This window comes from Neolamprologus brichardi, chromosome 20 (genome assembly GCF_056152115.1).
Source record: "Neolamprologus brichardi isolate AB-2024 chromosome 20, ASM5615211v1, whole genome shotgun sequence".
In the NCBI taxonomy this organism is placed as follows: Eukaryota; Metazoa; Chordata; class Actinopteri; order Cichliformes; family Cichlidae; genus Neolamprologus; species Neolamprologus brichardi.
This window is the reverse complement of record NC_142123.1, coordinates 35,081,742-35,109,490: the sequence shown is the minus strand read 5'-3', so window position 1 is coordinate 35,109,490 and position 27,749 is coordinate 35,081,742. Positions and strand designations below refer to the sequence as shown.

At 49.2% G+C, this 27,749-nt stretch overlaps 1 protein-coding gene across 2 annotated transcripts; it reads left to right on the top strand.

Moving 5' to 3' along the window:
* The first annotated feature begins 284 nt into the window (after positions 1-284).
* On the top strand, positions 285-27,443 carry LOC102792054 (cryptochrome-1-like). Of its 2 annotated transcripts, none has more exons than XM_087833837.1 (15): positions 285-457; positions 2,737-2,900; positions 11,164-11,272; positions 11,380-11,522; positions 11,674-11,858; positions 16,058-16,146; positions 17,808-17,948; positions 18,752-19,063; positions 19,336-19,487; positions 22,131-22,333; positions 23,593-23,691; positions 23,773-23,901; positions 23,993-24,090; positions 24,169-24,293; positions 24,508-27,443. In XM_087833837.1, exons 1-15 carry the CDS (start codon positions 431-433, stop codon positions 24,674-24,676), a joined length of 2,145 nt encoding a protein of 714 aa, XP_087689963.1. In that variant the 5' UTR covers positions 285-430; the 3' UTR covers positions 24,677-27,443. The 2 variants fall into 2 exon arrangements, with proteins under 2 accessions (XP_087689963.1, XP_006807480.1); XM_006807417.3 differs by having other exon boundaries at positions 24,013-24,090; positions 24,508-24,647.
* Positions 27,444-27,749: the final 306 nt, after the last annotated feature.

Genomic DNA, 27,749 nt, shown 5'->3' with positions numbered 1-27,749 from the left:
AAACTAACTGATGTGGTGTGTAATACAGCATCGTTATTGTACGAGGCTGGAACCGCCGATAACCTCGCACCTGTCCATCACAAGACAACAAGGCACTCTGTAGAAATCCACGCTCCTGAGTTGGAGTCTTTGAGTCTGGGCAGCTTCTGCAGCGTCTCTTCAGCTCCTCCTGCTGACCGCCCCTCATTTATTTTATTACTTTAATCATTTATTTTCTCGGTGCTCTTTTTTCCATCGCTCCATGAACGCAGCCTGATCTGTGGGTAAGAGGGCGGAGCATGCGCACTGAGCCAAAGTGTTATGAAACAAAGTAGCACAGCAGCGGCTTGAGGTGCAGACAGTCAGAGGGACCCAGCGCGCAAACACTTACACCCCGGCACAGCTCCCCGCTCTGCCCGAAGACATGCTCCCGTCCCTGGGCCTCACATAGATGTCACCTCCGGGGAGCCAGCACAAGGTGAGCGGGTGGGTGCGGGTTGGGGGGAGACAGAGGTCGGCGTAAACAGCGCCACCGGTTACATAAGCTCCGCTCCGGTGACCCCGTTTCTGGGGCCGTATCGGGTGTGCCGTCCCGGGCAGGTGTGTGGGGGGTCTCCCCGGTGTGTGAGGGGCAGGTGGATGTGGTTTGGATTCGCACCGGTTTTATTCAGCCGGAGCTGCGCTGAGGCGGAGAGCCCATTCACAAAAAACTCCGTGACCTAATTTCCATTTGGAGAGTCCGTGAACGCATCTCAGCCTGTTGGCGTGCTTCAGCGTTTATGTTTTCATCTTCATCGCGTGGGCTGAGTGTGAGGATGAGAAGTTCAGGCTGGAGCCGCTGGACACCCTGAAGGTCAGAAACGTCTGAGATCCGCCGACTAATCACAAGAGCGGAACTTTGACCGCAGTCATCACAACCTGGATCCCAGGATTGATCCCGCAGCTGATCTCTGAACCAGCAGCTTCCTGTGCTGGCTGATCGGGGCTCGGTGTGCTGATGGTTTGATTGAGTCGGGGGAAAGTGGGTCAGTGGGAAGTTTGTGTTGTTGTTAGGAAGAAGTCGGAGCGGCGCTGCGGATTGCACAGGAGAAGGTTCGCCCCAGAGATGAAGCCGCACATAGTGCAGACCCGCAGCACAGCTGGAAAAGTTTACAGATCAGGCTCAGATTATAATCTCATAATATATATAATCTGTGTTTGGGACATCTGCAGGAACGTCTCCTCTGCTGCTGAGGAGGAGCAGCAGGAGCTCCGACCTGCAGCCCAGCAGCACCCTGGGACTGTCGTCATCATTGTTAATATTCTTGATATTGAAAGTGTGATGATGCTTAAAGCTGGGGGAGGGGTCAGCTTGGCTTCTGACCTCAATAAGTTTCAGCAGTTAAAAACTCAGTTTTGTCTTTGTACGTTTATTTCATTCAGCCTGCGTCAGTCTGGACTCACTGAGCGATGATTGGCTGCTCGGGCTTCCTGGTGTTTGGTCTGTATGTTTTTCATGCAGAACAGTAAAAAAACAAAACACTCAAAATATTTAAAAAACAAAGAAACACATTTTTGTAAAACTGTCCTCAGATGAGCCCACCACACTCCCACTCCTCTGAAGCGAGCCTCCAGCTGGTGATTGGCTGAAATATCTCCTCCACTGATGACACTGTTTACATCACAGGCGCCTCGCGTCTGTTTGCCAGCTTGTGGGCAGTCGCTCGGTGCCAGGCAAACTGACTGTCGTTGCTATTTCAGACGCCGCAGGGCCACAGAATGTGTCAGCGGACCTGATTGGCTGGTGACAAGTGCAACGAGCAGGTGCATCAAAGGTAACAGGAAGTCCTGAACGCCGTGGAGCTTTAGCAGCAAGCAGATAGCAGGAAGTGTCCTCCTCCCAGCTTATCAGCACCAGCGTGTTTCTGTGACAGGTGAACATTTCAAAAGAATGAGGTCACCTCATGGTGGGTGGAGCTTTCTAACACCTGAGCCAAATACAAGCTGTTCTCCTCTAAACTGTCCACACAGACAGAAAAGCTGAGGACACGGCGCCAAAAATCAATCAGAAAGCAGTGAATGATCAGGCTGGACGAGGTCAGAGCACCAACCTGGGTCACCTGACTCTGAACACCTGACCCAGAGTCGCACCTGAAAGTTCATTCTAAATAATGGCGTGTGTGTTAGGCGTGCAGCAAACGTCCAGGTGTGGAGACAACACCACACGCTAACCAGGCGTCCATGTCTCACAGCTCTGTGTGCTTCGAGGCGCTGAGTTGTTGTTGAGCGCGGCGAGTTCACCTTTGAAGACGAGCTCAGACGAAACAAAAGGCAGTAAAAGTCGTCCGCGCTGCAGGTCACCTGCTGCTTTGATGTTTCAGTAATCGGGTTAAGTTCTCAGCAGGTAAACACTCTGCTCGCCGTTTCTCTCGCAGGTGACAGATCCTGCGAGCACCTGTGGGACAGGTGCGATGGAGGGTCGGTGCTGTCCTTCAGCTCTTTAGTCTGATTGGTTGTAGAACTCTGTGATGAGTGAGCTGCAGTCACCGAGCTCAATATCAGATTATGAGGTACGACAGGAAGTGAGGAAACAGGAAAAGGTTTGAAGATTTTTAACCTTGTGCTTTGAGCTTGTTGTGACTGTTTCTACCCACAGCAGAAAATAAAAGCCGCTTCTATTGTGGGCCCATCCCACGCCACTGCTCGCCGAGATGCGCCTTCCACCGCTCGGTTCAGTAGACTCACCGAAGCTTCTTCCTGTTTCCTCTTTCCTTTCAGAATAAAATGGCCCAAAATTCCATCCACTGGTTCCGGAAGGGCCTCCGTCTCCATGACAACCCAGCTCTGCGGGAGGCGGTCCAAGGGGCGTCCACGGTGCGGTGCGTTTACTTCCTGGACCCGTGGTTCGCGGGCTCGTCCAACGTCGGGGTCAACAGGTGGCGGTAAGAGGATTTAAGTTACAATCAGATGATCAGTTATTAATCTGTTATTGAGTCCTATCAGGACGCGAAGTCAAGTTAACTGGACTTCAAATGATCTGATGCTGAGTTTAAAATGGATGTTTTTAAATAGTTTCTGTTTTTCCATCATCGTCTTTACTGAGAATCACGCGGCGAGAGAGCGGCGTGTCGTTTAGGAACACTTCATGCTTCTCTGCGGAGCATCGTCTCACTGCGTCTTCAGTAAATCATCTCTTTATCCTGCTAACAGCAGAGGTGTTGGCATCATGTTGCTCGTTGTTCCGCGTGCGTTTGACAAACGTTTCCATGACGATCTGGTGGTCCTGTCGTTATGAGCAGGCCGGTGCTGGGCGAAGCTGCAGTTCCTTAAGGCGCAGCATGATGTCAGCGTTCCTCTGATGTCAGTCACATGAGTTTTATTTAACGGCAGACGTTTGTTTTCCGTGGGTCGGTGGTCTCTCTGCGCCGGTTTCACCCGGAGACGCCCGCTCAGCTGCTTTCACAGTCGCTCACTTCTGCATAATCCCGGGAAAGGAGGTCAGCCGGCGCGATGAGCAGGTTACAGCAGAAGTAGGTTAGAGGATCGCTGTCCAGGCTGCGTGTGACCAAGCTGCCCGCCGTTCGGCTTCACGTGCAGACCGGCGGGGTTGAACTGCTATTTGTGGTCGCCGCGCAGCACGATCCACCCTGAAGGCAGTGACCCGCTCGTATCCAGCTGACTGCAGTGCTAAAAGTGTAAACTGGTCAGCGGTGTCGGCATCGGGACAGGAAGTGCACATGGGTGACGGTCTGACTGTTTCTCATGGATTTCCAGAAACGTCCCAGAAATTCCCGGACGGACATTTTTCATTCAAACTAATAAAAACGAATAAATATTAATAAAAGATGGAGTTTAGAGTTCACGCAGAAACTGCTAATGATAATAATTGCATTTATATAGCGCTTTACAACGCCACTATTCATTCACTCTCACATTCACACACAGGTGTAGCCACAGCTGCCCTGGGGCAGACAGAAGCGAGGCTGCCGTATGGCGCCATCGGCCCCTCTGGCCAACACCAGTAGGCGGCAGGTGAAGTGTGTTGCAGGGGAATCAAACCGGCAACCTTCCGGTTACAGCTGAGCTTCCCAACGCCCTGAGCCACGGTCGCCCTGATAGTGTGTTTGATGCCAGTGAGACAGGTTTTATTCTTATTTTCAGACACCAGTTCTTAAAGCTGTCGTACTTTCCTGTTTGAATATTCACTTTATGATCGCGTGGCATCAAAGTCTGGCTTGAATCTGAGACAGGATGCAGGGACCTGGGATGAAAACCTGGAGAAGGATTCCTGGTGGGGCAGCCGAGGGAACAGCAGTGAGTTTGTGTTGTTACAGCTAAAATCTGCCTTTTCCTGCCATTTCTGTTCGTGTGACCAACAAACACATTTAAGGTTTTTCTGAGTCAGTCGTACGGGGAGCAGAAGGACTCGCAGGGTTGTGCTGCAGCTGAGGGGATGTGGACTCTGAAGGGAGGAGCTTATTTTGCTGAGGTTTTGTTTTCGCGTCTTAAACTAAATCTGCAGACCGTGGCTTAGCAGTGCGCCGTCGCTGAAGCCTTTTATTATGAGCTGCTCCGAGCTTTAATGCTTTGGGAGAAGATGAATGAGAGCCAGCAGATGTCTGCTCAGCTGCTGTGACACCTGCAGCTCTGTGATGGCAGCCCATCATCCCATTAGCTTCCTTATCTTTACCTGAAACCTCGAGTCACACCGGGATTAAATGGCTCCGTCTCCTGAATGAGCATGTTTGAAAGTAAACGTGATGGAACAGAACTGAAGCTTTCTGTGTTCCCGACCCTCTGTGTGCTGCAGGACGTCGTATAGAGGTCAGAGACGATCGCGTTGGATAACCATACGCTGAAACCAGAGAGCGGCCTGAGATGTAGGTTACTGTTAACCCAGATCTAATCTGTGCTGCAAGCTTCACTTAAACAAGCCAGACTAAGCTGAAACGTCCTAAGATTTGACAGAATAAACACTTAAATCAGTTTTACAAACTTTACAGATCATAAAGGTTTTTATATTTTCCACCAATAAACACAGATTATAACAAACATGTGTCAATCACATATTTAAGAGAAGAAGCATCCTGTGCTCATAATTATACATGGATTAGCGTGTAATTATTCTCCCAACAAACTGATTCATTCAACGTATATTTAATATATGCAAAATACTTGGCAGTGTGTGGAAGCCGCCATGTTCCCCCAGCATATTTGAAGGACGTCTCCCTTCTCACTAATAACGTTGACCATCCAGCAGAGGTGATGGAGAAGAGAGGTCGTAGGCTTCATGTGCCATCTTCAGACTAAAGGATCATATATTTTAGTGTTGGATTAAGCGTCTTCAAGAAACTTGAAGTCCAGTCACTTTCTTTTGCAGCTCCTTAGACCCCCATGACCTGGATGACGAGCCTGCACAGACATCTGGATAAAACGTCATCCTCTTCACCTCAAGCCTCTTGAGCTGAAGTCAGGGGTCTAACACACAAAGTCCAGTTCAAACCTGCTCATTTATTTTCCATATTGTCACAATTACTTATTGTCTGCAGATTAGACATGTGATCCTCCCGTCTCCAGAGAGCCAGCTGAACATCCACTGCTGGTTACAAGCTAACATTATAGCAGCTAATATTCAGCTGTAGTATCGTAGAAGTCACTCTTTCCCCCAATAAACAGTTTGATTATATCCTCAAATCCTATGAAAATTTATTCAGTAAGAGTCCGAGTCCAACAGTTTCACTAAAGCCAGCTAACAGAGGCTAACGCTGGCTAACAGAGGCTAACGCTGGCTAACAGAGGCTAACGCTGGCTAACAGAGGCTAACGCTGGCTAACAGAGGCTAATGCTGGCCAACAGAGGCTAGCACGGGCGAACAATAGTGCTTACTGATTCAGCGAGTCCTCAAAAGCTCACCTCAGTATCGCTGTCATTGGTCAGAAGTGAGTTTAAGGTTTCAAGTTTAACGTGTCAGACTAAAACCTGTTTGTCCTGTAGCAGCCACCATAGCTTGAATTATGCACTTGAGCTGCTGAGAGATTTTACACTCTGTATGTTTAAGTGCTGTAGAAGAAGAGTCTGGATGTTTTGGATAACTAAAATAAAGCAAGTGTAAAAACGGAGTTAACCGCTCAGCTGCTGCATTTTCAGAGGGATGTCACAGCTGTACAGAGAAACACTGGATTAAATTCACTTTTGTAAAACGGTGAACGTTTCTCGCACTGTCTGCCTCCGCTTCACCAGCCTGCAGCGTCTCATTCACCCTGCTCCTCCGTGTCTCCTCTCCTCCTCTTCAGCTCACTTCTGCTCTGCTCCATATTTCACTCTTTATTGTTGGCATTGGTTCAGCTTTGCTTCCCCTGCTGCTGTGCTCAGCCAGGAACCCTCCGGCACATACATCCGGCACGACCCGTTCTGCAGCTTTCATTTAACTACAGTCCTCTTTGTGTTTATTAATCAGGCACAACTGGCTCATGTTAAAGTTCCCTTTAAATCTAAATGTGTGTAAAAAGTCACGCCATCCCTAAAAGTCCAGGATGTAAGTGGACAGTTTCGGGGGGGGGGGGTCTTCCTAAGATTAAATCTATAAACAGTAAAGAAAGTGTCACATTTTGTATATGGACTCATTTTTATGGATACGTTTCTGTTACAGGCTTTTATTTTTCTGATGATCATGGAGATTTTTCTCACATTGCCATCATCCTCACAGTAACAGGCTCAGACACTTTCAAAGTCCTCGAACGTGCTCAAGTTTCCCGCTCGGTTCTGGTTCTGCTCGGTTGGCGAGGGACCGAAGACGCGGAGCAGTTAGCGTGCACCAGCGCCGTGTGAGTGCAGAGGCTGAGCAGTGGCCTGTTAATGTGGGACCAGATATTTTGCCACTTTCAGGGAAATGTGAGAGTCTGTGCAGACATGTAGGTTAGTGTGCCAGTGCGGTAAACTTATGAGCAGTTATGTGATGGTGACCTACATGAGGGGAGGCTTTCCCACGTGTTATTCAATCGTTCACACAGCTGATCGATGCTGGAGGAGCAGGAAAAGATAAAGGAGCATCAAAGTAAATAACAGTCTGTTAAACTACGTAAGCGTCGGGCATGCCGAGCATTCCCTCTGAGCGAGGCTGGCGTCTCCCTCTCCCTGATGAAGAGCCAACGAGCTCTACTCGTCAAACACAGCTGCCATACTGTCAAACTGGACTTGCTGCTTATGGGCTGTTTCAGGTCTGTGATGGTGCTCGTAGAGCTGGGCGATATGGCCTAAAACCATATCATATCTTCTGTAGAACGTATTTTACACACTATAAGGCGCACGTAAAATCCTTTAATTTTCTCAAAAATCAACAGTGAGCCTTATGTATGAATTCTGGTTGATTTTGTTGTACACGACACGCAGAAATCTGTCAAAAATGTTTCAGTATGACGTTGCTAAGCTACGAAGCCGCACCGTTTGGTTGCTTGTCGGAGCGTTACGGCTGCCGTAGTCTGGAGCCTCGCGGAGTAATCTGGGTCCTAAACTCCGTCTGTTTCAGGTCCCAAAGTCAGACGAACCCTGCGGCATCACTGAGAGTTACAAACTGTCTAAATTCTTTCATCTTTAATAAAATGATCAGCGTTGCTGCTTTACCGGCGATCGTGGCTCAAGAGTTGGGAGTTCGTCTTGTAATCGGAAGGTTGCTGGTTCGAGCCCCGGCTCGGACAGTCTCGGTCGTTGTGTCCTTGGGCAAGACACTTCACCTACCGCCTACTGGTGATGGCCAGAGGGGCCGATGGCGTGATATGGCAGCCTCACTTCTGTCAGTCTGCCCCAGGGCAGCTGGGGCTATAACTGTAGCCTCCACCAATGTGTGACTGGGTGTGTAAAGCGCTTTGGGGTCCCTAGGGGGGACTAGTAAAAGCGCCATACAAATACAGGCCATTCACCAGGTGTAACAATTAAGTTTAACATCCATGAAAACAGAATTTATTACTTTTAACAGGGTTAGAAGTTAGCAGGAAGTTAGCTTGCTAGCTTCCACGTAAACATGATATAGCATGTTCTGACTGAGAGGTTTCTGAAACAATTCATCCTTACTGAACCAAGCCTGTAACCAGAGCTGGAGAGATACAGCACATGAGCCCACCCACAGTGGGAGGGTCTTTGTGCTCTTAAACGTGTTTGTGGCGTTGAGCGGACTATGGAGGATGAGAGTGATCAGGTCAGAGTTCACTCTGTCACCTGACTTCCTGTAGTGTCTGTGTTCCTGTTACTGCTGACGGAGAAACAAAAACTCACACCTCCTGGACAACAATGATGTTACGCACAAAGCTCCAACACCTGAGGAGGTTACTACAGTTTGTGAGCCGTTCAGGCCTCCAGCTGATCAGATCTTCTGAATCGTCAGCTGAAGTGTTAAAGTGTGAGGCTGCAGAGTGCTGAAGGAATCGGGGTAAACACAACGTCTGGATTTATTTCATGATAATTATGCTGAAAGTTTTTACATGAAAGTGTCAAAGCACCAAATTCATCCAGTCAGGACAGTGTTTCTATTTGCTCTCGATTCAGCCTGTGACTCATTACAGGTGTGTGTGTGTCTCTGTGTGCGCGCGTGTGTGTGCGCTCAGACAGGAATGAGGTTACTGGGCTAAGGGATTGTGTTGTGGAGCGGTCGAAGCTGAGTGTGTCTGCTCTACAGATGTAGGCCAGAACAGTTATATAAGGACGGCTGTACACACACACATGCATACAGTGACACACACACACACACACACATGCATACAGTGACACACACACACACACATGCATACAGAGACCAGAGATGGGCAGTAACGCGTTACTTGTAACGCGTTACTGTAATCTGATGACTTTTTTCAAGTAACGAGTAAAGTAAGGGATTACTATTGCAAAAACAGTAATTAGATTACAGTTACTTTCCCGTAGGAACGCTGCGTTACTGCGTTACTAAAACCGTGATTTTTTGCGAGAATGTCTCATGACAGTGACGTAAGCGAGTGCGACGTTCGTGACAACAGCTGTGTGCAGATCAACAATGGATCATATACCGAGTGCAGAGAGAGTATGAGCGTGCAGCGTTTAAAGCGTGGAAGTACTGACCTTACTTTGAGTTTGATTCCATAAAAAGTAACAAAAACATTAGTGTCCGTTGTGCGTGGGAAGAAAACTTCTTTTTACAGCGAAAAAACCCCTAAACTTCCAAACAAGCACCGAGTAGCTACGACGTAATGGGAAACTCACAGAGAAACTCGCGGATTCTTCCACTGACCGCTGCACACCTGCACCAGGGTAAACCTCCGCCTACCCCACTCCTGCTTTACAGGTGAAAATAGAGCAAAAGTCTAGTCTGTGACTTTATTTATTTTCTGCTGTGTTTTACTTGCATCTATTAGAAAGACTGAGTGTAAACACAAAATATTTTATTTTATGTGCTGGAATGTGCAGAAAATAGGTTTAAATGTTAAACTAATTTCTTCCAGTCAGAGAATGTTGCAGATAATTAAATGTTTGCTTGATGCATAAAGTTAAAAGATTAAAACTAATAAAACAAGTTTTAAAAAGAGACTTTTCCATTTGATTACATTTTGTATGATGATTATGCAGAAAAAGTAGAATTGGGCTGAAAGATCTATCACTTTATCACCTATTCAGGTTGTAAATCGTGTTTTTAAAAGGTAACTAAGTAATTAATTGTTTTGAAAATAAGTAATCAGTAAAGTAACGGGATTACTTTTTTGGGGAAGTAATCAGTAATTAGTTACTGATTACTTTTTTCAAGTAACTTGACCAATACTGACAGTGACACACACACACATGCATACAGTGACACACACACACATGCATACAGTGACACACACACACATGCATACAGTGACACACACACACATGCATACAGTGACACACACACATGCATGCAGTGACACACACATGCATGCAGTGACACACACACATGCATACAGTGACACACACACACATGCATACAGTGACACACACACACATGCATACAGTGACACACACACACATGCATACAGTGACACACACACACATGCATACAGTGACACACACACATGCATGCAGTGACACACACATGCATGCAGTGACACACACACAACAGTCTTTTGTCAGCGTTCCTCCTCCAGGGGGCGCGTTCTGCCGTTTGTCTTTGTGACTGCAGACGCGTGGCTCAGAGTCAGGACTCGGGCTCGTAGCCTCTTCACTGTTTTGGTCATTGTCCTCTTTATTCTCACCATCTGAAAACGCAGAAACCTCAGTGATCAGAACGTGTTTCACTTCCATGGATGCAGGCGCAGAATAACGGAGGCCACACTGAGGGCTGCACTGAGCCTCTGAGTCAAAGCTGCACACATGAGCGCCGACTGCAGAGAAACCACAGCGCTGTGCCGTGTGAGCACCGTCGTCTTTAGCTCGCTCACAGTCATTCTTGGACATCAGGTCCGGGGGACTTTTGCGTTTGACTGACTGAATCTGATGACTGCGCTGGTTTTGCGGCCTTGGTCGAGCGTTTCTGCGCTCGTTGTAACGTCAACGTCGGGCCGGTTTATTCTCCTGAAATCAGGCATCATGTTGCTCGGAGGCCCGAGTGGCTGCAGACTGAACCGAGCTATAAAAAGAGCAGACGGTGATTATAAAACCTCCTGGCTGAGCGTGTGCAGGCGCTCACGTGCCGCCGCTCACAGATTGGGAGCAGGCAGAGCTTTGGCGGCTTAACGATGGGGTCAGACGGGGGGACGGAGCTGTAACGATCAGACTCTGTCTGGTCTGTTGGGCCTGCAGTCAAACCTGATCAGAACCCCAGCACGCCCTCAGAGCTCATCAGCTTCACACACTACACACATGAATGCACGCTTTCTTTTCCAAAAACCAAGAAACTTCTCAGGGTTTCGCTGTGGCGCCCCCTAGAGGGGGCAGCTGAGAGGATTTGTGGATCACAGCCTCTCTCATTACAGCGAAATGATTTTTATCTGGGTCGGGTTTTAAAAGCGCGAGTTTCACCTGTAGGATCCAACATCTTCCTGTGAGCTGTAATTATTAGTAAAGTGTTTTTGTAGTGGATAACTCTGAGAGGGCGCTTCCAGCTTCGCGGCCCAGCGGGGCAGGGGCGCAGGTGATGGGAATCCCCGGGTTCCCGTCCTAGACGAGGGTCAATGATTTTCGCTTTGTCATGCGTCCCGTTTCTGTCCTCCTGTCTCTCCTCAGGTTTCTTCTCCAGTGTTTGGAGGATCTGGACGCCAGCCTTCGCAAGCTCAACTCTCGCCTTTTCGTCATCAGGGGCCAACCAGCCAACGTGTTCCCGCGGCTCTTTAAGGTGAGACGCAGGAAATCCTACCTCGGGGTTAGGGCAGACATGTGACCAGGGCGCTCTGCTCTGCTGCTCCCGCAGCCTGTTGGGAATTCTCTCTCTCTGTTTCTCAGGAGTGGAAGATCTCCCGGCTGACCTTTGAATACGACTCGGAGCCTTTTGGGAAGGAGAGAGACGCCGCCATCAAGAAGCTGGCCATGGAGGCGGGCGTGGAGGTCATCGTCAAAATATCGCACACCCTGTATGACCTTGACAAGTGAGTGAGCTTTATTTAACGACGGCGCGGACCCTTGAGAACACAGCGGCGCTGTAAGGGCATTCAGGGAGGGTTGTTTCAAACCGTCATGGAGCCTGAGGTCACATGATCACGGTCATGTGTCATGAGGTTCCTCTTTGCTTCTCCGCAGGATCATCGAGCTGAACGGCGGACAGCCTCCGCTCACCTACAAGCGTTTCCAGACTCTGATCAGCCGGCTGGATCCTCCGGAGATGCCCGTGGAGATGCTGACGGACACGCTGATGGGGCGCTGCGTCACGCCCGTCTCTGAGGACCACGGGGACAAGTACGGCGTCCCCTCGCTGGAGGAGCTTGGTGAGAAATCAAACACACTCACGAGAAAACAACCACAAAGATGGCTGACAGCGTTTCTCGTAGTTGAAACACCAATCAGAATCTCCGTGTACTTGTTCATCCACGCCCTAAAACCAAAACCCAACAACAAACAGGCGAAGATCTATGGGCTCAAGTTGTGGTCATAAATATTTTGTACTTGTAAATCAGGATTTGTAAAAAGAATTTGTGTGTATGTAAAAAAGATCTGTGTGTGGCCAAAAAATACGTCTGAAATTCTGCACTCAAGTTTCAAGTTTCAAGTATGAATTTTGACCCTACTTTTCTTCCTTTCATCCGGTTGGTCAATGTCATGTCAATCACAAATTTAACAATCCAATCGGAGGACAGATGGGTTTGGCTATTGGAGGGGTGCTTTATGGAGCTTCAGGTCCTTGAAGGGAGTAAATGCCCTTTTACATGCCAGCCCAGCGTTTTCCGAAGGAAAACAGTCTGTGGCGGTCCGAGTTTGGTGATTTTTGTGTCACAGGTTTACGTGCTTAATACAGGGACCTCCAGATTCAACAGTGCTGCAGGGGGGGCAGGCAGTGCTGTGGAAATGACAGTCTTCACTAGTGGGGATAGTTACAAAGCTTTCTTTGTTATGAATTAGCATACATGTTTTTATTGAACATTTGAAGATAAAAAAAACTGAAACTCTTGTAGAGGACATAAAGTCCGAGATAGAAACGACAAGGAGCAGGTGCATCTAGTACAGGGACAGCTGCTGCACACAGAGCTCAGCAGCCAGCGCAGCAAATTCTGGATCCTTGGCTTTTAGTTAGCATTAGCATTAGCAGCACATGCTGCGTCCCATGTGAAAGGACCTTCATGCTGCACACTGTGACTCACAGCAATGGTCCCGGGTCAGCCCTGACTTTGTGTTAAACTAATCCTAAAGTAATCATGGTATCTCTAACCACTGATTTAGCACAACTTTATCCTTTCAACAGCTGCTGAAAGTTAGGGGACCTAGCTGCTATCGGATATTTATACAGAGATCCTCCAGCTTCAAACTGTATTACCCTTCAAGGACCTGCAGTTCAAAAAAAGAACGCCTCCAACAGCCAAACCCATCTGTTCTCTGATTGGACTGTTAAATTTGTGATTGACATGACATTGACCAATCAGATGAAAGGAAGAAAAAAATTTTCACACGTATTTTTTTGTTCACACACAAATCTTTTTTACACACACACAAATTCTTTTACACATACAAACCTGATTTACAAGTACAAAATATTTATGACTACAATTTGAGCCCATAAAGATCGACCAATGATCAAATCACACACACACAGACACACTCTCAAAGACACACGCACACTCTCACAGACACACTCTCACAGACACACGCACACTCTCACAGACACACTCTCACAGACACACGCACACTCTCACAGACACACTCTCACAGACACACGCACACTCTCACAGACACACTCTCAAAGACACACTCTCACAGACACACGCACACTCTCACAGACACACTCTCACAGACACACGCACACTCTCACAGACAGAGACACACTCTCACAGACACACTCTCAAAGACAGAGGCACACTCTCACAGACACACTCTCAAAGACACACTCTCACAGACACACGCACACTCTCACAGACACACTCTCACAGACACACGCACACTCTCACAGACACACTCTCACAGACACACGCACACTCTCACAGACACACTCTCACAGACACACGCACACTCTCACAGACACACTCTCACAGACACACTCACACTCTCACAGACACACTCTCAAAGACACACTCTCACAGACACACGCACACTCTCACAGACACACTCTCACAGACACACTCTCACAGACACACTCTCAAAGACAGAGACACACTCTCACAGACACACGCACACTCTCACAGACACACTCTCACACACACAGACACACACTCTCTCACACTGAGTATAGCTAAGCAGGGCCTGCAGCGCCCCCTGTGGCAGCTGTGTGCATCACAGCTTCAGTGCAGCTTGATGGCGTTCCTGCACAGCGTCCGTCAGTCAGCTGCTGCTTTCACACCTGCAGGTTTTGTCCGAGAGAGTTTTAAAATCAAAGTAAGGGCCAGGAGGCCTTAAACGTGGCTCCTGAGTGAAGCTGTGACGCTTGAAGCTCTTGAGTGTCATCCAAAGCTGATGTGTGTGTCTGGAGTGAAATAATATAAAAGATATTTGGCTGAAACTTTTTTCACTTTGAAACACTGATTTGACCACAGGGACCAGCCCACCCCAAACAGGGCTAGTTGTCCTCTCTGCTGAGTCCCTCGACTTCATTGTCATATTTTATTTGTTCCTGTCTGTGACCCGGGCACCGAGCCTGAGCGAAGGCCTCTGCAGCTCCACAAACAGACATGAAATGCTTGTTGCAGCGCCCTCTGCTGGAGCTGTTTTAAATGCAGGAAAAGAGCTTCCAGCCTGGTGGATCTGATTCTGGACTCATTCAGCTTTAAGGAGAAACTGCAGTCAGCTGATTGATGCCGAAAGAAGAACTCATCCCATAATTAAACCCCAAACCTGTCACCTGCTCTCTAATTTAAAGCTCTGAGTCGGGTGAAGCCATCTGTCTCTGTCCATTCATGCAAGCACCTGCTGTGGAGCACCTGCTGTAGAGCACATGCTGTAGAGCACCTGCTGTGGAGCACCTGCTGTGGAGCACCTGACCCTGACACATTTAAGGAGCTCTGTGCTCCTGAATGAACGTGCTGATCCTCAGTCTGCTCCCCATTCAAAGAAACCTGCTTCTCCACAAAGCTCCGCCTCCATCTGCCACTCACAGCTGCCGCTCACTGACCTCATCAGGTCACATGTAGAGTGATGCACACCTGCCCAATATAACTCTAATCTGATCCCAATTAAGTAACTTCTGGTGCTCGTTGATGGCTTCTCCTCACTCAGTGTTGAATCTGTCACGAGTCGTAGCGTCAGGCCCACGCCGCTCTCTCAGTCCGAGTCGTCCTCGGGTTTGGCAGGTGGGGACACGGTGGGTTCGGTTTCTGCTTCATCCTACAGCAGGTTCACTGACGGGCCGCATCTGAGCAGATCTGATCAATAACGTCAAAAAAGTCCAGAAATGAAATATTGAACTTTTTATTCTGGTGATAAAACATGAAAATAAATCATCTTCAGTCTTTATTTTCAAACCAATCAGACTTTTACTCTGAGCTCGTTCTCAAGAGGTTACAGAAGTGAAAGGTCGTTTACCCACGGGGTCGTTTACCCACGGGGTCGTTTACCCACGGGGTTGTGACAGGGTCGTTTACCCACGGGGTCGTTTACCCACGGGGTCGTTTACCCACGGGGTCGTTTACCCACAGGGTCGTTTACCCACGGGGTTGTGACAGGGTCGTTTACCCACGGAGTCGTTTACCCACGGGGTCATTTACCCACGGGGTTGTGACAGGGTCGTTTACCCACGGGGTCGTTTACCCACGGGGTCGTTTACCCACGGGGTCGTTTACCCACGGGGTTGTGACAGGGTCGTTTACCCACGGAGTCGTTTACCCACGGGGTCATTTACCCACGGGGTCGTGACGGTGTCGTTTACCCACGGGGTCGTTTACCCACGGGGTCGTGACTGTGTCGTTTACCCACGGGGTCGTTTACCCACGGGGTCGTGACGGGGTCGTTTACCCACGGGGTCGTTTGCCCACGGGATTGTGACGGGGTCGTGACAGGGTTGTTTACCCACGGGGTCGTTTACCCACGGGATTGTGACGGGGTCGTGACGGGGTCGTTTACCCACGGGGTCGTGACGGTGTCGTTTACCCACGGGGTCGTGACGGGGTCGTTTACCCACGGGGTCGTTTACCCACGGGGTCGTTTACCCATGGGGTTGTTTACCCACGGGGTCGTGACAGGGTCGTTTACCCACGGGGTCGTTTACCCACGGGGTCGTTTACCCACGGGGTCGTTTACCCACGGGGTCGTGACAGGGTCGTTTACCCACAGGGTCGTTTACCCACGGGATTGTGACGGGGTCGTGACGGGGTCGTTTACCCACGGGATTGTGACGGGGTCGTTTACCCACGGGATTGTGACGGGGTCGTGACGGGGTCGTTTACCCACGGGGTCGTGACGGGGTCGTGACGGGGTCATTTACTGTTTATGTTTATGGAAGGTTGACCTGCTAAGGACAATGATGAAGGTGAACCGTCTCTTTCAGGCTTTGACACGGAGGGGCTGCCGTCAGCCGTGTGGCCAGGAGGAGAGACCGAGGCTCTTACCAGGATAGAGCGCCACCTGGAGAGAAAGGTGGGTACTGCAGCTGAGGGTGGGCTGTGGTCATAGAAAGCTCTGAGGGGATGACGTTCAGCAGAAGCGCTGAGGACTTCTCAGTGACGCAGCTCCTGTTTTCATTGGCTGTTATCTTTGATGGGGCAGATTAAAGATCTTCAGCATCACAACAGAAGAAACGCGCGCTCATCTGTTTCAGTAAACACATTAGTAGGGCTGGGCCATATCATACCGTTCACGGTAATACCAGTACAATGATAGGCAACGATAAGAAAATGAAATATGGCGATAGAATGTGGGTAAAATGCGCAGGGCCTTTGTTTTCATACGCACATGGCCGAAAAAGCATGGCGGCAACGGAGAATGAGAAGGGAGAAAGCGGATTGTTGAGTGAAACGGATGAACCAGAATTAGTTTGTAAAAATGCTGCCACTTCAGTGATGTGGAACATGTTTGGTGTTTGTCCGTCAGATACACAACAAAGCACTTTTTTATAGAACATGCAAGCGGCCGTCGTTATTGCCGTATTTGTCGGACTAAGGTGCTCCTAAATCTGGGAGCAATCTGGGTCCTAAACTCTGTCTGCTTCAGGTCCTAAAGTCAAATGAACACTGCAGCATCACTGAGAGTTAAAAACTGTCTAAATTCTTTCATCTTTAATAAAATGATCAGCATTGCTGCTTTACCAGGTGTAACAGTTAAGTTTAACATCCAGGCATCCATGAAAACAGGATTTATTACACTTAACGGAGTTAGAAGCTAGCAGGAAGTTAGCAGAAGTTAGCTCGCTAGTTTTGCTAGTTACCTAAACATGATATAGCATGTTCTGACTGAGAGATTTCTGAACAAATTCAAACGTACAGCTCTGCTATCACTTCCAATATATATTAAGACAGGAAACTAAACAGCAGTGATGTTTGTAAGGTTACTGAAGTTGGGCTAGCTGGTATATAATGATGTGCTACATGATCACTAACGACACAGCTATGCTAGCATAACAAACACAGTGAAGCTGCAGGATGAACGCTAACACTTTTCGACTCGATAAAAGTTAACGTGAAGGTTCCTGATGGTTAGAGACAAATGTAATCGCATGGCAGGATGCTGTAAACGGACCAAACTTCAGTCAGGAGAACAACTGAGATAATCCATCCACAATACGAGGTTAGTCATTAATATACTGCAACAACATGGGAATAGAGCAGCTGTGAGAGAATTCAGCATTAATAAATCAATGGTACAGAAGTGGAAGAAGCAAGAAGAATGAGTTGAATAAAGTTTGATTTATCTGACTGCTTTGTTTAGCTTAATGTGCCTTGTATTCCCGTGCAGTTTATGGTCCAAAAAATACGTATTTGACGTTTGTTTAAGTGAAAATAAATGGATGGGTTTTTTGCGCTTGTAAAGTTGTGGAGTTGTATTTTGTCTCTTGCGTGTTATCGCAAATTTTCAAATATATATTGTGATGAATATTTTTGGCCATATCGCCCTGCTCTAACAAACACTGTTCGCTTTCTTTTCTTGTCATGTTCTTGTCTGTCCGAAAATGTCTTTTGTTCAGGTTCACAGACATGTGAAACACTGCCTGCTGCTTCCCAAACCAGCCGTCTGTGATTTGGTGAATACTTTAACGTGGCCGTCTTACTTCCCCTCCTTTCTCTCTCCCTCTCTCTCTCCAGGCGTGGGTGGCGAATTTCGAGCGTCCGAGGATGAACGCCAACTCGCTGCTGGCCAGCCCAACAGGCCTCAGCCCGTACCTGCGCTTCGGCTGCCTCTCCTGCCGCCTCTTCTACTTCAAGCTCACCGACCTGTACCGCAAGGTAGGCGTCAGATTTGCATGTTGCTGTTGCATATTTGTGCTGCCCCGAAGCATCGGTGCGACTGCACCGCAGCGATGATCTCATTTATGGACGTGTATGAAGCAGAGCCCATCTGCTACTCTGTTTCTGTACGAACTCCATATTTACTGTGCTGTGCAAAAGTCTTGAGCCACCCCTCATTTCTTCAAACGTTCCTGTAATCTTTGACGTGCTCTTGAGCAGCAGTTGTCCAGAGGTCTTTATAATGTTAAACTCTGACCTCTGAATCATTCTGAACCGGTGTTGTAGTGTTAGGTTGTGCCTGATGTGTGCAGACACAACCTAACACTACAAACACATTTGAATCAGAAGCTAAAACTAAAGAAGGCAGGCTGTCACACAAACACGTTATCTGTGAATCTATGAAACACGCCAAATATAACGCAGTTTGACATGAAATGGGATTTTTGGCCCAACAAGATGATTCCCAAAGAGGAATAATATCATTTTATTATTTCCAGATCATTGCATATCAGTGCAGGTGTGAGCTATGAGTGCACTTGCCAGATGCAGTGATCTGATTGGTCAGATCTGAACCATCAGAGATGAAATATTGGCATGAAGGCCCCACCGAAAGGGCGGTGACATCACCGCTGGGCTCAGGTCGGTGCTGCTGAACCCACTGAGACGGTCGAACGGTGACCGACTGCTGTGATCAACAGAACGTCGTTGAAGTGAAACGCTTTTATAAAAACGATGGTTGAAAGAGTTAACCCCCCGAACGCTTTTAACCCGATGCTTTTGTGATGTTTCTACTGATGCAGGTGAAGAAGAACAGCTCTCCTCCACTCTCGCTCTACGGACAGCTACTGTGGCGCGAGTTCTTCTACACCGCCGCCACCAACAACCCACGCTTCGACAAGATGGAGGGAAACCCCATCTGCGTCCGCATTCCCTGGGACAAAAATCCTGAGGCGCTCGCCAAGTGGGCTGAGGCGAAGACAGGCTTTCCCTGGATCGACGCCATCATGACTCAGCTGAGGCAGGAGGGATGGATTCATCACTTGGCCCGACATGCCGTGGCCTGCTTCCTCACCAGAGGAGACCTGTGGATCAGCTGGGAGGAAGGAATGAAGGTGAGCACATGGAAAGCAGTCATGGTGCGGTGACGTGCAGATACTGAAACATGTCGATGAATCAGACGGGAACAGCAGACGCCATTACTGCCTTTATTGTGGTGCGTCAGGGTTTATGTCGTAGGTGTTTTTCCTTCTTCGTGTCGGCCTTCTTATTTTTGGCACGTTAGCCAGTAGCTTCCGTTCATGCTTAAGGAATAAAACAACCGAGTTAAAACAAAGCGATGTTACTCACTCTTCCTGTTTTAATGGGCTGTGGTTACCTGCTGCAGGTGTTTGAGGAGCTGCTGCTGGATGCAGACTGGAGCGTGAATGCGGGCAGCTGGATGTGGCTGTCCTGCAGTTCATTCTTCCAGCAGTTCTTCCACTGCTACTGCCCCGTGGGCTTCGGCCGGCGCACCGACCCCAACGGGGACTTCATCAGGTGGGTACCTTTCCTTCTATCGCCCCTTGGTGCCACAGCTGAGCCCGCACCTGGATGGCGCCCTTCCTCCCTCTGTCTCTCAGGACTGCACAGATATTAGAGCGTTGAGGGTCATCAGAGGAGAGCAGTGAGTCACAGGGGAAGCACAGACAGATTTACCTGTTTTAAAAGTGACACCTGCCAGTTACTGATGACGTCAGTGTCTCACACACAGTCAGCTCAGGGACAGGTCAGCTGAAGGGGGGAGAGAGATGGGGGGATAAAGGGGACGTCCAGATCTTTGGGTAAGTCAACAAACCAGCATCCTTCCCTCCTCGTCTTTGTCTGTGTGTCATCAGCTGTTGGTCTGTTCACACCTCAGCACTTAGTCTGGATCCAGGATGCTAACGACCTCACAGTGTGTGTGCGTGCGTGTGAACATGTATGCATCAGTAGACGTGTACTTGCAGCCAGGTGTTCATCACTGCTGCTCTCTCCCCCGTCCCCCCTCCTTCCACTCTGTTTGTGATTTTTGGGGGTTGGGGGGAAAGTTCAGCGGTCCCTCTCCCCTTCGTAGATTGTAGCTGATTGCTTTTAAGGTGATTGGCCGTTCTCTCGCCCCTCCACCCAGGTGCAGCCTGCGCTTCCAGCCGGGGCTGCCGTGGATGGACATTGTTGATGGCGGTTTGTTTCATGTACCTGTGCAGCCCTGAGGCACTCGCGCCCCAGCGGCACCCTCTGAGCAGGTTTATGACTCGGTGGCGTCTCATTTCGTCAAAAGGGATTCTGACCGCTTGGTAGGGAAATGCAAACGCCTCGCCTGCATTCGTTAGGTAGAGTGTTATGAAGCATTCCACGGAGGGTAGTGAGGAGAGGCGTTGGACCAGCTGTAGCTCTGCCATCGCAGTGAAGCACGATTGGCGCCGGTACTCGTTACCTGCGCCGTGCCACGCGAGCCGGTCCACTGTCCAGGCGCTGGGCAAAGCCCCTCGTCAGGCCCTTTGTGAAATGTTCAGTGGCGCTCTGCTTTTGTGAATGCAGCCCTGCCGGCTCAGGCGGCGCCGGAGCGGCGGCTGGCTCACTCAACACATGGCGTGGATCACCAGTGCACATGTGCAGATCTGACTGCAGAGGATAAGCAGCCCTCGCATGGCTAGGCTTAGGCTTTTCCCCGACCATCATCCACCCACATCCATCCAACATCCAACCACATGCAGCAGGGAGAGTCAGCCCCACCCTTTATGTGCCAGTGTAGGTGTGAGGTGCAAATCCAAAGCCGTGACACTAGATGTGGACAGCAGATTGAAGATTACATCATCAAAGATTATAAACCAAAGATTAAAACATGACAGGAAGAGGAAGCCCTTATTGCCCACGCCACCCGCCGCCCTCCATCGGCTCGCGTGCTGCCGGCAGGTCGCGGATCTTCCTGGCTTGGGTTGTGGTCCCTTTTGGTGAAATGAGGGGGCTCCCTAGTGTGCCGGCCCAGAGTGTGGCGCTGTGGCGATGGGAGAGGACAGTCAGCAGGGGCTTTGGGCCCACTGACCACTTAAAAGACAACCACCACAGTCTGAGGGGCAGGGGGGGCAGATTTGAGCTCTTTTCTCAGTCCACTGCTGTTTGAAGGGGATGGAGGTGGGATAAGGTTGGGGGAGGGTGGGGCCAGAGCTGGGAGGTACGGTGGAGGACTTCTGTCATCAACGGCGAGCTCCCAGGAGAACTTCAGCTTCCTCTTCTGTTCAGCTGTGAGGACGGAAACCGAAGAAGAGCTTTGAGCGACGGACAGGAAGCTCGATGGCAGATCTTTTCCACCGTACGCCGGCTCTGGTCCAGGTGGGGTGGGAGGGGTTGGGCGGGTGGGCTCAAAACTTTGTGCTTTCTAACGGCGTGTTGCAGTAGACGTCTTCCTAGCGGCACCAATCAGCAGTGATGTCTCTAACGACACGGCGCTCTCCGTCCGTCGAGCACGCGTGCGTCCACACGGCCGCACCGCTGCCTGCCCCCACTGTGCCGCTTCCCACAGTTCCACTCGCCCCTCTCCTCCGCCCCGCCTGTGTCCCCTCCTCGGACTCGGTAAGGTCGGACCAAGCGCAGTAGGTAGGTGGCTCTCTTTCCACGACAGTCCAAGGAATCTTCTGCACGTTGTGAGATGTTGACCTCTTGCTGCAGTCTGATTGGCTCTCGCAGCGTCGCTCTGCGTGTGTGCGGCGTGGCTGCCGTCACACCAGCTCACAGTAAATGTTGTTGGGACCACAGCCCCTGGTTTTCCACCACGTTTGGCAGCATTAACGTCTCTCTGAGCGCCCTGCGACGGTTACTGCCCGCAGTGCTTCATGTCCTGTAGCCTTTCTGTGCAGTGTTGTGCTTGTTTGTAGCTTCGTTCTGCAGCAGCTGACTTCCTTAAAACGTGTAAGCACGAAGGGCTGCAGACCAGCGTGCTCCGGCTGCAGGCCTAAACCTCAGCCAGCTCTTCACACAGCAGCAGCTAAAGTTTGGAAACACACATTTCAGCTCATATCTGAGACGGTAGCTCCGACACATTCAGACATGACATTTTTTCCTCTTAACCCTTTACCTCCCTGCATCACCACCACCCCAAAGCACGTTGTACCCCTCCTCGTGCTGACAGAAGCCAGCATGTCTAATGTCTCCATCTGCTTCCAGACGATACTTACCTGTCCTCCGAGGTTTTCCTGCTAAGTTCATCTACGACCCGTGGAACGCTCCAGAGTCTGTGCAGGCGGCGGCCAAGTGCATCATTGGAGTCCATTACCCGAAGCCCATGGTGCACCACGCAGAGGCGAGCCGGCTCAACATCGAGAGGATGAAGCAGATCTACCAGCAGCTGAGCCGATACAGAGGACTGGGTACGAGATCAGAGAACATAAAACTTTAGCCTTAACCCTTTAAAGCCGGTCGGGTCGGGCATGCTTCGTTTTGCGCAACTACTTTTAAATCCCGGTAGCTCTGCAACCACGTCAGCTAGCGCAATAATTTTGCCATCAGCTTGTCCTCGGTCACAGTTTCCTTCCACATATAGTTTTGCAAAAACTGCATAAAAAGCACTTGCAGCAACAAAAACATAATATTCCAGAAACACGCTTTGCCAATCCGATCAGCTGTTCATAACACTTCCTACGTCCATCAGCGCGAACTATCGCATGTCCGCCATGTCCTGCCCGAAACAGGAAGTGACGTCATTTTGCGGCAATGTAGTTTTTTACGATCAGGGCCTCATGAGCCTATACTGGTGTTTTTAAAAGTTATGTTTGACTTTATGACTTTCTGTGTGGTTTCTGGGATGCTTAGGACTCATATTGCACTGCTGGAAATAGTTTATTTTGATGCATATGCTGCTTTTTTGCAAATTTGCATTATAATATTTATTTTCGTTTTTCCTGCAGTGTATAAAAATTGGTGTATTTCAAAAATAAAACTATGAAGACACTCAAAATAAATTTCCTGTGGTGGGAAACTATTTTGTGCAACTTTTTTGTATTTACAGTTTTGAGGGATAAGCCTCTTAAATTTCTCTAACTAGAAATATATGTTAAAAAAACAAAAACGATTTTCAATTTTTTTGTAGTTTATTGCACTTTTATGCAAGTTATGTAATTACTATGCACTTAATGCAGATATATTATTAAAATTTAGGCTGTAATGGTTGTATTGTTGTATAGCAACTTGAAATGCTCCCAAAAATGGCTCCACAGCATGTAAACATATAATATAAGCTCTGGCAGACTTGGTTCTATGGTAGGTCTTAAAGGGTTAAACCACACCACAGCACGCCTGGTCGCTCCAGGAAGACCGATCGGCTGATTTTATCCACGGTGCTATCAGTAACTTTAGAACTTGGCCTCATTAAATATTCTATCTTCATGCTGCGCAAACCTTCAGTTCACACACTCATGTGATTCTTTCCAGAGGTTTGAGTCGTCGTAGCTTCAGGAGTTCAAGAGAGATGAAAAAACAAATTCAAAGCTGAACCTAGTTTTTATTCTGCAGGAGTGTTTTTCTCCTCCAAACAGGTTTTATGTGATAACCTGCAGTGGTTTGATGTCTGTGACGTGTAGCAGCAGTGTTCAGATTTATTACAGTTATGAGTAATAAGTGTGTGTTTCAGGTCTGCTGGCATCAGTGCCGTCCACCCACGGGAACGGGAATGGAGGAATGATGGCCTATTCTCCTGGAGAGCAGCACCCAGGGACCAACAGTTCACACAGTAAGGCCTCTGACACAGTCCGAGCTTCCAGCCGCTCTGGCAGCTCTGTTGGTGAGTCACGTCTTCTTCTGTGGTCTTCAGCGCCCGGAGTGTCGGGGAGCCCCGTTCCAACAGGAAATGGCAGCGGAAGCATCCTTCTCAACTTTGACAGCGAAGAACAGACCGGCCCCAGCGGCGTTGGACAGCAGCATCAGCGCCTGCAGCAGCATGGTACATGGCACGGGCAGCGTCGCCATCAGACGCCGCAGCTTCCTGTCTGGACTGAGGTCAGATTCACAGTTGCACGATGTCGTATTTATAGTGTGTTTGTGTGAGATGCAGGATACCACTCAGTGCCAGACACCAGCCAGAACACCAGCAGCCGACTCTTCCACGAGTTCGCTGTGCCTCAGCACCCAGGTACGCCGCGGGCGGGAAGCATGTGAAGTGTTTCACGTCAGCTTCGGCTCAGACCTTTACCTCCTCCTTTTCCTTCAGGACTCCTCCTGCACCCCCGGGGCGGCATCACAGGGAAACGGGAGCGCGAGTCGGAGCGTGAGGGGTCGGGGGAAGAAGAGCCGGCGTCCTGCTCCGTGCACAAGATGCAGCGACAGAGCGCAGAGGTCAGCCCACCACTCGGCAGAGCTTCCGTCCAAAAGCTGCCAAAACAGTCCTGACACGTAAAACCTGGCATCCCGTATTTCAGGACTTGTTCCTTGTTGAGGGAAATTTAGGCCGTGTGTGAAACAGAGAGCGCCATTCCACCCCGCAGATGTGAAGACTCCTGTGGCGTGCTGGGTCCTGCCAATAATCCAGGTGTGTCTCGTCTCATTGCAGGCAACCTAGAGCAGATGGAGAAGAGACCGCGCGGAGTCCATGGAGCCGGCAGAGAGAGGAAAGCCCGACATCACCGCCTGTCCTCCAATCACAGCAGCTCCAGACAGGCGCCTCCTCTTCCTACTTTTCCTCACACACAGAAAATCCCAGGGAGCACACACAGAGGTGAAAATGTGTCAGTTGGCTCGAGTCGGTTGACCTCTGACCTCAGAGGAATGTGCAAAGAAACAAATGACCTCAAACTTTATTTCTAATAAAATAAATAAACCAATAAAAACGTTATTGTCTTAAACGGCTGCCACCGCCACGCAGCTGCCCGGCTACGACGCGGAGCCTTCGTCACAGGCTTTGAGAGTCTTCTTCTACTCAAACAGGTTTAAACAGGGAAACGCTGCGAAAGCTCCGCCCACGAGCCACGCCTCGAACAAAGAGGTCATCCAGAGGAGCGCAGCTGTAACACGAGTGACCCGAAGCACCGAACGCAGCCTGCCAACTTCACTTCCTGTCTGTGTAAATAAAGCCTTTTTTTAATACTGGAGGTGCAGCGGGTTATTAAACTCCTACTTAACGGCACTGGTTGTGATTCCCCCTTTCACCACCTGGGGCAGCATTTCACCAGCACGTGTCTTCACGCTGTGAATGAGCGCGGCTCACCGCTGCATACATGCGCACGCTACGCCGGGGCTTTGGATGTGGAGTTTCCTCACATCCTGCTGATGCTCCAGTTAACATTTTAAAGCAGTTTAGAAAAACAGGATGTCACACGTACTACCTTTATTTCCGACGCTGGCTTCGTGGGAATGTCTTCACCTGCCTGGTTTGTGCTCGACTTGTATCGGCAGCTAACATCGAATGCAAGTGAAATTTGGATGCATTAAAGTCACAAGTGTCAGAGGTCTTTATATGTTTATAGCCGAGCCCGTTCGCGGTCTTTGAGTCGTGTTTACAGTGACGTTCTTAGATTAGAGCCTTCGTGCCGTGGCGTCGTTTAGCCCTCTGTGTGACGCCGTCGTGCACGAGGAGGCGAAGCGCGGCTGAACACTCAGGTCCTGACCTGAGACTTGGACCATCGTCCTCGCAGCTTTGCCCACATTTTTCCTGAGGTCGCTTTAGCACTTGTTTGGTCCGACGTGGCCAGTCACATTTTCACCTCTCTGCTCCCCTCACACACACGTCATCTCTGAGGTTTCCTTCTGCAGATGTGCTGGTCGAGCTCATGGCTGCGTTCAGTCTCCTCTCCAAGGCGTCACATTTTTCTAAGATTTCTTATAAAAACCAAAAACCTGCTAAACAAAAATGAAGGAAAAAAGACTAAAAGCTAAGTTGAGTCAACGCGCTGAGACGGGCGACCCAAACGAGCCTCATTCTGTCACAGACAACATTCCTCACACGGTTTCCTGCGGCGCTGCACAGAGGGACACGTGAAGCGTGCACGGCTGTTCGGGATCATTAAAACTGTAAATCTGCCCAACGTCTGCTTCATGGCCGACAAACAAAGGGTCGCTGGCGTCCAGGGGGGTGGGGATCCTCCACCAGCACCGCCACTCCCACTCAGAGAATGTATGATAAAATCCACACAGCAGCATCGGTGGCTGACGTTAGCACCACCAGCTACACACACACACACACACACACACAAAGATATGCACACCTGTTATTACAGCGCAGTTTCAGTAGTTACCCTGTTTTCTTTTGAGTTTACAGTGATTACCCGAGTAGTTCTCGTGTCATTACAGAGTAAATATATACAGTAAATAAGCTGTTTTCCACAGGAAACGCAGTAACAGAGTAAATACTTGTAAATATCTGGTGATTTCATTGTATTTGCGTACAGTTACATGAGTAAGGACCAGGCTTCATGTGAGTTTGAATCCGGGCTAATTTACCTGTATTTAAACTGTAATCACACCCACAACTGTAAACTCAGATAACTCATTTCCTGTTGTTTCACAATAAAAGTCTTCTTCTACTGAACAGTCAGAGGCCTTTATTGTGAAAAGTGTTCATTAAAAAATAATAAAGTCCATATCTCTGTCTCTCTCACTCACACACACACACACACACACACACACACACACACACACACACACACACACACACACACACACACACACACACACACACACAGCCTTCATGATGATTAGCCAGGAGAGAACATCCCAGCCTGCCCTCTGATATCAGCGCCCCCTTTTGTTTAAGCAGTGTAACTGCGATCGCTGACGAGCAAATTGGCTGTTTGGACCTTTGTCGCATTTATGTGTGCGTTGTTGGCCAATAATACCAACAATAATAATAATGATAGTAAAATGTATGTTTGACCTAAATGCTCAAACCGACCTCGGTATTGATGATGTCTGACGTGTTAATAAAACAAGTGTGGGAAATGAGGCAGTAGCCCCGCCCCCACAGAGCCCAGGTGTTTGAGGTGTCTTACAGGTAAAATTTAAATTCTTTCCTGGCTATTACAGGAAGATAAAGAATGTGAGGCTGAAACCTGAATGTGGACTCGAGTCGGTTAAATGTCCAGCGCACAGGTGAACTGAAGACGCGGCGGGGCACAGCACCGTTACCGGACCCAGGGGAGGGGCGGGTGTACAGTAGTCGGCATTATTGCGTCGTGGTCGTGCGCCCTCGGCTTCAGCAGTCACGTGGGGGGCTGATATTGGGAAGGGAGGGGGGCCTTTAGTATTGTAGTGTTTCTGTATTATAGCTCTGTCTGAACATTGTTAGGTTTGATCGCTTTTATCACTGTGGGGGAAAAGGTGATCCAAGTTTTTATTCTCGCTCTTTGTTATGTTTGGTTTCCCTTCGCGAAGGCGAAGACGGACGCCATCCATCGTCTCTGTAACCTTCTGCTCTTTCTGTCTCCTCGTGATGTGAAAGGCTTTTTGTGATCAAGTTCATGGCAGGAAATTAAAGTTGTTACAACCTGAAAACGTCTCGTCTGTGTCCACACTGATCCCAAACATCAGACGCGCTCCATCCAGGGTCATTCTAGGAGGTGAAGATCATGTCTTTCCTGGTAAATCACCATGGTAACTGATGCTAAAGACCCATCCTGTGAAGAAGGGGTAGATTTGTTATTTTCTGCCCTGTCGGCCCTGACGTTAGATCTGCACTCGCACTCATTTCAAACACCTGAAGCACCTTCAGGCTGATGATCTGAAGTAACCAGGAGCTCTTTGCTGTGGACGCACCTGTCTGTGATAAACATGTGACCCAGAGTTTACCTTTATTCAATT

What these genes read in the sequence shown, in the direction of transcription:
- LOC102792054 (XM_087833837.1), top strand. Translation starts at nt 431, where the DNA reads ATGTCACCTCCGGGGAGCCAGCACAAG. An exon ending in GCTGGGAGGAAGGAATGAAG is followed by an intron (nt 19,064 to 19,335) that starts GTGAGCACATGG and finishes TACCTGCTGCAG; the next exon opens with GTGTTTGAGGAGCTGCTGCT. An exon ending in GAGCCGATACAGAGGACTGG is followed by an intron (nt 22,334 to 23,592) that starts GTACGAGATCAG and finishes TGTGTGTTTCAG; the next exon opens with GTCTGCTGGCATCAGTGCCG.